This window comes from Magnolia sinica, chromosome 5 (genome assembly GCF_029962835.1).
Source record: "Magnolia sinica isolate HGM2019 chromosome 5, MsV1, whole genome shotgun sequence".
NCBI classification, from domain to species: domain Eukaryota; kingdom Viridiplantae; phylum Streptophyta; class Magnoliopsida; order Magnoliales; family Magnoliaceae; genus Magnolia; species Magnolia sinica.
In genome coordinates this window covers 18705679-18718291 of record NC_080577.1, presented here as the reverse complement: position 1 = coordinate 18718291, position 12613 = coordinate 18705679, and the positions used below count along the sequence as shown (strand labels likewise).

Genomic DNA, 12613 nt, shown 5'->3' with positions numbered 1-12613 from the left:
ATCTGGTGACCGGCAAGCTGCCTCTGTGGCAGCCAGAGATGGCTGGCTAGCTTCCAGAGCCACCGGAAGCGGATAGGTTGGTGTATTGACGTTAGCAAGTTCTGTGGGTCCTATCATGAGGCATGTGTTATATCCAAACTGTCCATCCATTTGGCGAGCTCGTCTCAAGACTTGAGCCGAAAAATAAAACAGATCTAAAGATCAATTTAACCACACTGCAAAAAGCAGTAGGAGATTGAACGTCTGCCATTGAAACCCTTTTGGGGTCACGTTCGGCTCAATATGAAATTTGTTTTTACTCTTCATCCATGTATCCGTGACCTTATTAACAGATTGGATGGGAAAAAAAAAAAAAAACATTACTGTAGGCCCTACTATTTTTTTAACGGTGAAAATCATTATTGTCGCTGCTATTTTTAGTGTGGTCCATTTGAGCTTTGGAAATGATTTATCTTTTGTCTAATGCTTTAAAACGATCTCGAAAAATGGATGAACGCGGTGGACTGTTCATACAACTTGGAGCTTGAGGAGCGTCAGGGCTCATCTTTGCACGACATGTATCTACACCACCTGTATAGTTGGTGTGTGGTACGGCAACCAATCCGCTTCCAGAGCCACCACTTTTGCCCATAAACTTGGCCAAATGGCTGAGCCCAGGACAATTATGAATAACCTGTCTATCAAGTGTAGATGCTTTAGAGACATTTGTCAGCCATTTAACTTCAACATATGAGATTACATTTAACTAGAGGTGGGCATGTTGGACCGATCCGGTGGATCAGAGTAGAGCCGACCTGATCCGACCAATTTCGAACAGAACTGACGGCCAAGATCGGGCCTGATCGAGTCAGTCCATCCCGATCCGATCGTTTTTGGGGTCGGGTTCGGATAATGGTGTATCCAAACAGATCTGGTCTGATAACCCGAACCGAAATGACCCAGACCGACCCGATCCGACCCGACTCGGAGCGGGTAGTATAAGTACTATTTTTACCCTAAACCCTAACCCACCCAAATTGTTTTTACTTTTTACCCCTCACCTGCCCGTGCTCGATCTTCTTCCTCTCCTCTTCTTCGTTGACGTCGAATCGACTCTCTCTCCTCTTTTTGGCTCGAAATACGTAGAATGGACTACAAGTGTATGGATAAGGAGCGGAGAAGAAGATAAGGAGTGGGATGGATTTCTTTGGGAAGAAGATGCAATGGGAGCCATCTTTGATTGCCCAACGTTCGAAGCTTCTAATGTTTAGTATGAAGAATAGGGTGATTCCAAGAACCGGAGTTTGGGAGATTTTGAAATGCAAGGAGTTGGCAGTCATATTCAAAATCTGTGTGATGTCGTTTGGCAGTGATGGTGATCTTCTATTTACTTGTGTTGTTTCTTATGCTTCTTGTTTTGTAGTTTGTGTCTCTCTTCTTTTAAAATTATTATTTTTTTCTTTAATCCGCAGACCTTTGATGGATCATCCCTCATGGTTTGTAGTCGCCCATCTATCGAACAGGACGACTCTGATTTCTTTTCTTTCTCTGGTTTTGTTTCCTGTCCGAATCTTGCCCAATTCGATCCAACTCGGTTTTCCTGATCGAGTCGAACTCGAATCGGCTCAGGACAGCAGGGGTTCGGACTGGTCCGAGTTAGATGACCCAGACTCGGTCCTAGATCGGTCCGAGTTCGGGTTGGCCCATGTAAAATCCAGACTAAGTCAAGTTGGACCCAATCCGATCCGACTCGGTTCGATGCCCAGCTCTACATTCAACTTACATGTGTAGTTTAGGGCCTGCTTGGATGGTAATAAATAAGTTTTTTAAACTTATATAAGTTAATAAGTTACTTTTCTTAAATAAGTTGGTTGGTTATTAAGTGTCGTTTAGACTCCAACAAATAAGTTATTTTTTTTACTTACAGCAATAGATAAGTAACTTATTTCAGATAAGTATGCTTGGTTTATGATTAGTTATAAGTAACTTTTTTTAACTTAAAAGTACAAAATCACTTAATTAATTCTTTTAGCTTTTTTACTTTTTATAAGTTTGTTAAGGAGAGGCATCAGGAGAGACAAAAGATGGGACAAGTTGATAAGTATATTGTTGATGCAAGAATCTGAAACGCCTTCCACCGCACCCTAGTCCTGCAAGGTCCTGCACAAAGTGGTTAACAAAGGAGACCCTGGCTTAAACAGGAGACCCTCCGATGCCAAAGTCAGGTTAGAGAAACTGGGTCTAAGTTGTGTAGAGTAGATGAGGGGTGCAAGATATTGTGTACATGTTACAATGGGTTTCTCTGGTATTTATACCTGTGAGGCGAAGAGATCATGGCCGTCAATCTCAGCGCAATTTGCTCAATCATGAGGATGTCGCGCGTGCGGAGATATCGACTGTTATCTTTGTATCATGCGCCAGATCATTCTCCCACATGCCTTAATGGGGTGTATCTACGGGCATGATCTCCGGCCACATCTATGTTTGGGTTAGTCCCACAACTCGGTCCAGAGAGCCTTTGTTCGGATCTTATAGTTGAGGTCCGCGATCGGAGTACGTCTCCAGCCTCCGGGCCACAGGTATGGCTCAGCTCGGCTCGGCTAATCTAGGGCCGTAGGTCTTCGGATGGGAGCTTATAAAGAAAGCTCGGCTCGACCGATCTATGGCCGTAGCTACTCGGATGAGAGCTCCAGACGAGAGCTCAACTCGGATTGCCTTGTCTGCCTCTCTCCCATAGCCCTAGTTTTGGACTCGTAGTTCAGAAACATAATTGGGACTCTCCTTCCGAGGTCCTGTTAATCAGCTTCGTTTGCTAGGGTCGGGTTTTATTCGTTCTACTCAGATTTCCTTATAACAGAAGCCCCCTACTCTCTTGGTCCGAGCTCGGACTTATAGAGTAAATACCTGGGGAAATGATGCGTCGCTTCTACTCATGATGATGGGTTGGGGTAATCGAAGCGCAACCGTTGCGATGATTACGCTTTGAGGTATGTGCACAGTACGACGACCGCAACCTTTTGAGTCTTGACCTCAAGCCGAGGGACGCGTGGCGACAGTTATGAGTCATAATTAATGGAGTAGGCGAAACGATGCCTCATGCTCATGGGGGGAGGGCGAGAGGTCACTTGCGGCATGTAATGCTGATGGTACTCGGGCCAGGTTACATGGGTTCGGACGTATAACTCCCCTCCACGTGTCCCGTTAGGCTCGGGGCCGAGCCGCTTTAGCTTCGGAGACAGCTATCTGTAATGATGACGTTGTGCTGGTGGAGGTTATACAAACCCTTCCCCGCCCTCACTTGAACTCTCCTGCATTTGAACTTTCGCTCCCCATATTTATATTCTCTCATCCCTTCTCAAATCACCTTCTGCTGGAAAAGGAGTTCTAGTTGCCGAGAAAGGGTTTTTGTTGCCGGACAAAGGGATTTTGTTAGTCAGAGAAGAGAGAATTCCTGCCAGAGTAAATCACCTATATTGCTGTGAGTCCTCCATTCTTTTAACCTTTTCTTTCACTATGTCGAATAATTCGGATGAAGTCCAAGAAGTTTGAGGAGTGGGAGTGGACTCCGTGCCAGAGACTACCGACTCAGAGCTCGGAGACTCCGAAGGCCCCTTGGAGGCTATGCCGCTACACCTTCTGGCCAAGAAGACTGCGGGTCCGAGGGCCAAGAGCCGAGGTGCGAAACCGAAGAGGGCGCCTCAGGACTTGATAGGAAGGTCCAAGGCCGGTCCTTCAGGAGGCGGGTCTCAAGTAGTAGTTCTTGGGGGTTCGGTTCTAGTCGAGTTTTAGATGGCCCAGATCCGTGCCAACCACCAGATCCCAGACTCGGTGCATATCCAAGCCCCCTCTCCTACAGATCAACCAGGTCCTCCCGCTGATGGGGAGATTGCCATATTCACCAACACTCTTCAGTGCAGACTTTAATTTCTCATCCATCTGTTCGTGCATCTGGTAACTGCACAGTTGAAGGTGGCCCCGGGTCAGCTGGTCCCGAACGCTTGGCGGATCTTAGTCTCTACTTTTATCTTTTAGCATCGGGTGAATAATCAACATTTGACGCCGGACGAGTTTATATACCTATATATGGCCAAATATGACAGGTCCGATTCGGCCTGGTATTACTTCTCAACTAGACCCCAATGTACCCCGGGCCTAATAACCCGACTTTCCACCTCCAACAAAGATTGAAAAGGTAAGTGGTTTTGGGCTTCGGGAGAATGGGAAGCACCTGCCTTTGAGCTCGGTAACTTGCGTGTCCGAGTCCCCACCAAATTATTCAACCCAAGTTGAGCACCTTTTCTTCTGTGTCGCATTCTTTACATCTAACTCGTCTTTCTGTGTTCTAATTTATCATCTGCCTTTGCTTGTAGTCCAACCGAAAGGGCTCCCCGATCTTACTCATTTCCACCAGGCTCAAGTGGCTAGAGCTCAGGTGCTCGATGAAGAACAACGCATTTGCCACGACCTCATCAGTGGGGATAACCTCGTGTCATCAGGCTTTTGCAGATTTTTGGCTCATCCTTTTGCTCTGGGTAGGAAGGGTGGGTGTTATAATTGCATAAGGATTCATTTGCAGACTTTGCTTGGATTAACTCCCCCCTCCCCCTTTTTTTACACAGGAATGACTGAAGTATCTGTCTCTAGGAGGAAGAGGTCGGCTGTAGTGTGCCCTCCCATGAGCGTGATCCTGGCTACTGGGCCGAGTACTAAGGTGATGACCAGGAAGAGGAAGACTCCTGTTGCAGACTCTGCCCCAGTCGGAGCCGAGCCTACACTAGCCATGACCCCAGCCCGTGAGTCGTAGCCCCCCGAAGCCCCGACCAGAGTCGAGCCCATCAACATTCCGACCCCAGACTCCGAGAGGCAACCCCCCAAGGCTCCACTTGCAACTCCTGTCTACCCTCTGGGAGTCGGGAGAGAGGTTGTCGGAGAGACTCTCGATGCTGAATTCTCCCATCATGGGGGAGCCTCCGGGGCCCCTGCTCGCTCTACTGCCCGTCTTACTGCAGCCGAGGTCGATTTCCTCGCTGGTAGGACTAATGGCTTGGTCGGGTATACGGCCACTCCCAAGGTTGAAGCTTAAGCTTTCGAGGCCAGCAGAGTGGGGAGAATGGCTGAGCCTACCCCTTCAGAGAAATTTCCCCCTGGTTATCACATGTCGTTGCTGAATGAGTGGGCAGCCAAACATGTGCCTGAGTCATCCATTGCCGACACCCTCTCCTGTCCTTATGACTCCTTTATGAATGATTATGCCTCGATCTGCTATCAGGCATTGCCGATGTTTGTAGCAATCAAAGATAGGCTGAGGGAGATAGTTTAGATTAAAGCGGAGAAGGCCAAGCTCGAGAAACTCTTGAAGGTCTCGACTAGTGAGCAGGAGGAATTGAAGAGGCTCATTGAGGAGGGGTGGTCGAGGGAGCTAATGCTCCAGGGCGAGATCAACTAGCTCCAAGCCCGTTTGGACGTAGCTGAACCCGAGGTCGTGCGTCTACAAGGCGTTATTAAGCGCACAGAGGATTCCCTCGAGCGCGTAGAGGCGGACAACAAGCAGCTCTCGAGCAAGCTCGAGAGGACGAAGCATGATGCTGTCGAGGGGCTTACGTCGCAAAGGGTTGTCCTTGAGGTTTGGGCTGCTGCGGAGCTGGACAAGCAGCGAGGGAAGGGGGGGAGCTCGAGTCCTTGGCAGCCTCGTGGGCTGTTGCAACAGTGGAGGAGTACTGGGAATCTTCGAAGAGATCCGGGGAATTTGATAAATTGTATCTTCAGGCTTACAACACTGCTTACGACGCCTGCCTTGTCGACGTCTGAGAGCTACACCCTGGCATCAACCTCGATCCTTTGGTTGCGAATGAAGCCGAGGAGGCTGAAGCAGCTCCGACCAATGCGCAGGAGGCTGGAGATGCCCCAGCTACTGCTGAAAAGGCCCTTAATGCTCAACCTCTTAGCTCAGCTGCTGGCCCCTATTCTCTGAGGGAATGAAACATTATTACTCTTTTTTTAAAAAAAAAAAAACGATGGATATTTGGATGATGACTTTTGACTCTTTAATTTGTGAATGATAATTTTTGCTTAAGCGTTTATGATTGATTATCTTTATAGAGTTTGTAGAATGATGGGCCGACCTCTTCTTTAAGGGGTTGGCTCATCGAAGGATATCATTTCTGCACATGAGAAATGGTCCCTTGTAGTGTACTCGGATGTTATGGTGTTTGCTTAGTAAATAGACTGAAGTAGAAAGTAGACAATTCTTTATTAAAGCAGAAAGTAGATAATCTAAAGTCGACACAGCAAGTTGATCCGACCTATACATTGCTTCACCCTTAGGGTAATAGATTTTTTAAGTGCTTTGCATTCCAGGGGGTGGGGTAGTGGTCATCCCTCCAAATCCTCCAGGCGGTAAGATCCTGGTTTTGCCGGGCCAACTACCCGGTAGGGTCCCTCCTAGCTCGAGCCCAAGGACCCTACTCATGGCTCTGTAGTGTTCTGAAAAACGCGATGAAGGACTAAGTCCCCTTTGTCGGAACCGCCTGGTTTGGACTCTGGAGTTATAAAAGCGGGCGACTTGCTGATGCCGAGCTGCGACTCCGAGTTTGGCGACGTCTCGTACTTCTTTAATCAAGTCGAGGCTTGCCGCGACTTGCTCAACATTCTGGTCTTCCTGATAGTTCCTTATTCGTGCAGTGGAGAGTCTTATCTCGACAGGAACTACCGCCTCCGAGCCGCAAGACAGAGAGAAGGGGGTTTCTCCCGTGGATGACTGGGGCGTGGTCCTGTAGGCCCAAAGGACGAATGAGAGCTCGTCGACCCAGTTACCTTTGGCCTTCTCGAGTTTCGTCTTGAGATGATGTTTGATAACTTTATTCACTGCTTCCACCTGTCCATTGGACTGAGAATGACGGGGTGAAGAGTAAGCATTTGTGATGCCAAGCCCCCAGCACATGCCTCGAAATTTGTTGTTGTCGGACACGATAGTGTGAGGGATCCCGAACCGGCAGATGATGTTTTTCCACACAAAATTCGTTACCTTCTGCTCGGTAATTTTTGTTACCGCCTTAGCCTCGGCCCACTTAGTGAAGTAATCGACAGCTACAATTACGAATTTGGTTTGTCCCTTCCAGGGAGGTAATGGCCCGTTGATGTCGATCCCCCACTGAGCGAATGACCAAGGCCTACTCATAGGGGTCAGCTCTTCAGCAGGCTACCTCAACACGACAGCAAACCTCTGACATTTATCACATCTTTGCATGAAGTTCTTTGAATCTTCTTAGATCGTTGGCCAAAAGTACCCCTGATGTAGTATCTTTTGAGCCAAGGCCCGACTTCCGGAGTGGTTTCTATAGATCCCTTCATGGACCTCTCGGATCACATAATCAACCTTGTCGGGTCGGATACACCTGAGAATACCCTTTCTTGTATAATGTGTCACCCATCATGATATATCGTGCTGCTCTAACTTTCAGACGTCGAGCCTTCAACCTATCCTAAGGGACCTCGCCAGTAGTGAGGTACTTTACTATCGGATCCATCCAGCTCACGGTCATCTGTGCTGGATTGATCATCTCTGAGTCGGCCCCAGTCAGCTCGGTCGATGCTCGGGTTATCTAGAAACTCCACAGGGACGATCCTCAGAATTCTCCCTTCAGTATTTTAGGCCAGCTTTGCAAGTGCATCGGCCCATGAGTTCTCGATCCTCGGGATCCGGCTGATGGCGTAGTCCCAGAATTTCCCTGTCAGCCTCTGAGCTTCGACCAAGTATGCAATCATCCTCGCCTCCTTGGCCTCATACTCTGCAATTATGTGGTTGATGACAAGCTAGGAGTTGCACCACACATCGAGGAGCTAGACCCCCAGACTAACGGCTAGTTTGAGTCCAGCCAGTAAAGCTTCGTACTCCGCCTTGTTGTTGGAGGCCTTGAAGCCGAGCCTGATCGCGTATTGGATGGTGGTCGAGTCAGGTGTAACTAGGACAACCCCTGCCCCAGTTCGCTTTGAGTTAGACGACCCATCCACAAATAGGGTCCATCTATCACGTTCCGCCTCTGATTTAGCCTTCTCAGGAGGAAGCAGTGTTGGGGGATAGCTGTCGTTATTTCTGGATTATCCGATGTCTCCAAATTTGTATCTCCGATCTCTTTACTTGAAACTGTAAACTTGGCTATGAAGTCGGCCACAGCTTAACCTTTGATTGTAGTCCTCGGCCGATACTGAATGTCAAATTCTTTGAATTATATCGCCCACTTAGTAAGCCACCCAGACACTTTGGGCTTCTGGAGGACTTGTCGCGGAGGAGAATCTGTGAGGACAATGATGGAATGCACCTGAAAATACGGACACAACCTCCGAGCAGAGATGACTAGGCTAAGGGCTAACCTCTCCATGCTCGAATATCTGATCTCGGCCGGGACCATTGTTTTGCTCGTATAGTAGACGGGATGTTGTTTACCTTCCACTTCTCGGATGAGCGTTGAGCTGACAGCTGAGGCGGACACTGCTAAGTATAGAAACAGAGGCTCGCCCTCCTCGGGCTTGGACAACAGAGGAGGCGACCCCAGGTATTGCTTCAGCTATTGAAACGCTTGCTCACAATCTGGGGTCCATTCAGCTTTCTTGTGACTCTTCAACTATAGAAAAAAGGGGAGGCACTTGTTAATGGCTCTAGATATGAACCGTCCGAGCGCTGCGACTCGTCCAGTGAGGCATTAGATCTCCCTCATCGTCCGAGCGAGCTCATGTCGAGCAGAGCTCTAATCTTGTCGGGGTTCGCTTCAATGCCCCTTTGGCTGACCTGTAACCCAAGGAACTTGCCAGAACCCACACCAAAGGCACATTTAGAGGGGTTCAACTTCATACGGTATTCTCGGAGGATTGTGAAAGTTTCTCTGAGATCTGCAACATGGTCAGATGCTCTGACGAGCATGTCATCAACGTAGACTTCCATGGTCCCACCGATCAATCGGGTAAACATCTGATTCACTAATCTCCGGTACGTCGCCCTAGCATTCTTCAGGCCAAAAGGCATGACTCGATAACAGTAGAGTCTCTTGTCCGTGACAAAGGTCGTCTTCTGCCTGTCTAGGGAGTGCATGGCTATCTGGTTATACCCAGAGTATGCATTAAGGAAAGTGAGAAGTTTGTGTCCAGCCATGCTGTTAACCAGTTGGTCGATCCGAGGCAGGGGAAAACTGTCCTTGGGACATGCTTTGTTCAGGTCAGAGTAGTCCACGCAAACTCGTCATTTTCCATTGGTCTTCTTCACGAGGACCACATTTGCGAACTAGTCTGGGTAGTGTACCTCTTCAATGAAACCTGCGCTGAGGAGCTTTGACACCTCTTCAGCGATGGCCGCGTACCTTTCGGCTCGAATGCCCTCCTCTTCTGCTTTACCGGTTTGTATTCGGGGTCCACATTTAGCCTGTGAACCACGATCTCAGGAGAGATTCCCACCATATCTTCGTGTGACCATGCAAAGACGTCCTTGTGTTCTCTGAGAAAATTCAGCATTTGTGCTTGTTGCTCGGAATTCAACAACGATCCGAGCTGAACTGTTCTGCTTGAATCGACTTCTTCGAGCGAGACGGTTACCAAGTCTTCCGTGAGCGAATCCTCCGTGGGATCCCTAAGGTCAAGCATGTTAATCGCTAGGGCTTGCTTTGTCGAGCCATTCCTTACTGCCACCGAGTAGCATCTGCACGCCTTGCACTGATCTCCTCGGACATACCCGACTCATTCGGAAGGGAATTTCATCATTAGGTGGTAGGTGGACACGACTGCCCTTATTGCATTAAGGGACGGTCATCCTAGGATGACGTTGTGTGCCGACGACACATTTACCACCAGAAAGTCCACTAGCAAAGTCACCTGACTCTGCGCCTTCTCCCGCTATAACTGGGAGGGAGATTGTGCCCTCGGAGATCACCTTATCTCTGGCAAATCCATGTAATGGGGTCGTCACGGGTCGAAGGTGCGACCTGTCTATCCCCATTTTGTTGAAGGCCTCGGAGTAGATTATGTCAGTCGAGCTCCCCATGTCGACTAGGATTCGGTAAACCTTGTGATTGACTATTGTCATAGCCACCACCAAGGCATCGTTGTGAGGATGTTGAATACCCCATGCGCCGTCCTCTATGAATGTGAGGCTGCATGGGCTTACTCGGAGCTCTTTCCTCGGCTTTTCGATCAAGTGAACATAATGCTCGGGGTCGGTGCTTCTGGAGTGAGCCTTGCGAGCTCGGTTTGAATTTTCGCCTCCGGATGGGCCACTGTATATCGTCCGGATCTCCGTGACCTCCTCCTCGGCTCGACGAGGCTGATCATCCTTTTAAGCCTATTTCTCTTCTTTCGTATACTGCTTCAGATGACCCTTGCGGATGCGAGTCTTAATTTCATCCTTCAGATCAACGTAGCCAGTGGTATTATGGCCATGGTCGCGATGGAACCGCCAGTACTTGCGTTTGTCGCGCTGACTAGCATCAGTCTTCATGCAACTCGGCCAATGCAACAGCCTCTTATCTCGGATGTCTAGTAGGATCTGTTCCGGGGATGTGTTGAGAGGGGTATATGAATTAAACTTCCTCTCAGGCTTTCGGCTTGGCCTCTTATCTTGGGAGGCATTTTCATCAGACCTTCTCTTATCCATGCGCTGGTGTGCCTCGTCCCTCTGCCTCTTACCTTTAGACGAGGACTCAGCGGCCTCGTTATTCTTTCGCAAGCTGAAGAATTCTTCAGCATTAGTGTACTTCTGCGCCCGACTGATGAGCTCGCTAAGAGTTGAAGGAGGGTTCTTCCCTATCGAGAGCAGGAATATGCCCTCCTTGAGTCCATTGACTAGGGTGGACAATGCCATTTTATCATCATAGTCGTCCACCTGCAGTGCCTCTTCGTTGAACCGGGAGATGTAATCTTTCAACGACTCTCCACTCTTCTGCTTGAAGGTTAGCAAGTGGGCAGCGGGCTTTCGAGTCTTCTTGCCGACTATGAACTGAGTCAAGAATGACCTGCTGAGCTCGGCGAATGTACCAATCGACATCGGCTTAAGCTGTCGATACCAGTTTCTAGCGGCCCCAATAAGGGTTATGGAGAAGGATGTGTACATCATTGCATCCGAGGCAGATTGAATCTACATCCATGAACGATAAGATTCTACATGCTCTGTCGGGTCGCCTGACCCAGAATACTGAGCGACGGGGGGCATCCTGAACCTCTGGGGCATTTCTGCGCTCATCACGTCTGAGGTGAATGAAGGTTCGATTTTTTCCATCATCGCTTCTACTATGGTTGAGGCGAGAGCGTGCTGATTCCGCTGTAAGATTTTGATATGATTTCGGAGCTCGTCCATCTGAGCTTCCCACGGATTGTGGTTCTCGTCCATAATTTCTTGCGGGATATCAGCCTCGAGCATCTTGCCCTTTTACTTCCTCTCCAGCTCGTAGCGGAGGTCAGTCGTAGCCAACGCCGAGGTCGTAGAAACCTAGGTCGACTTGACGTGCCGTGTAGGATCCGGAATGTAAGTAGACTAGTTCTGAGACGTTCTAGCTCGAGAACTTACTAGAAGCGGCTCATTTGCCACCTGAGCTATCTCTTCTTGGTTAGGTATCTGTTGTTCCTTCATCCGATTGATTTCATCCTTCAACATCTGGACCACATTTTGTAGGGCCCGGTACTTGCTTCCTCGGCTTCGAGTCCGTTGAGTCGGCTCGGTCGGAGCCGACTCAGTATGCAGAAGTGAAGACGAGTGATGTTGTCCGCTCAACTCGGGCTCTACAGTCGCCACAAGGAGTGTCTTCTTCTTTCCTCTTGCCATCGCTGTAAAGCTTTCTAGTCTTTTTGTCACGCCCCAAACTCAGAAAACGGGCTCACAAAATTTCCAATCGCCGAATCCGGTGCCGACAGCCTCCGTAGCACCCCATTCTCGGCTCCCAGCGCCCATACGCCAGATTCCGATCCTGGGATCCTACAAGGAGGATTTTCAGTATGAATTTTTTTTTGTAAGGAAGCATAACCACAAGCATAACCAAGTCATAAAACAACAACACCACATATCCACTATAACAAAAACTTTAAGTACAATGCGTATGCAAGGGAAATACAATATAATGAAAGTAAAAGAAACTCCAGAAGCTCGGCTGCACGCTCCAAGCTCAACGCTGCTGCAACCTAACGCCACCTGCACGCATCTATCGTGCATAAGCTTATAGAAAGCTTAGAGGGTGGTGAAAGTGCGTGTAAGGCGAGTGCCAAGTGTGTAATATCAGAGTAATGCATAAATATGCGGTAAGTCCATGAATACTATCAGCTATATCAAAGCTATGCGATGCGAGGCATGAATGCTATCAGCCATACCAAGGCTATGCGATGCGAGGCCTATGTAGCCAAATGTCATATGCGAGATGCAAAGCAAGCGTGCCAGTACTCATCATATCAATACAGTTCCTCTCTGGATATCACCGGGGTCTAATACACCTCACACTGACTGCCTCCTCCCTAGCTGCACAGTCAAGCAAGTGGAAGAGACCACACTATCCGCCTGACCAGTAGTCTGCCAACATCTACCCGGCTCGTTGATAGCGGACTCATTTACGAGCTGGTCAAACTCAGCCTAGCTTATAGCCCCCTCACTCAGGCGGATAAGGCCACA

At 48.8% G+C, this 12613-nt stretch overlaps 1 protein-coding gene across 1 annotated transcript; it reads right to left on the bottom strand.

The window, feature by feature from the left end:
• Window positions 1-10303: 10303 nt before the first annotated feature.
• Window positions 10304-11005, bottom strand: LOC131246971 (uncharacterized). The gene has a single exon (XM_058247424.1). It carries the CDS (start codon window positions 11003-11005, stop codon window positions 10304-10306), a length of 702 nt encoding a protein of 233 aa, XP_058103407.1.
• Between the last annotated feature and the right edge of the window lie 1608 nt (window positions 11006-12613).

Coding starts and splice junctions, on each gene's coding strand:
- LOC131246971 (XM_058247424.1), bottom strand. CDS start 11,005: ATGTCGATTGGTACATTCGCCGAGCTCAGCAGGTCATTCTTGACTCAG.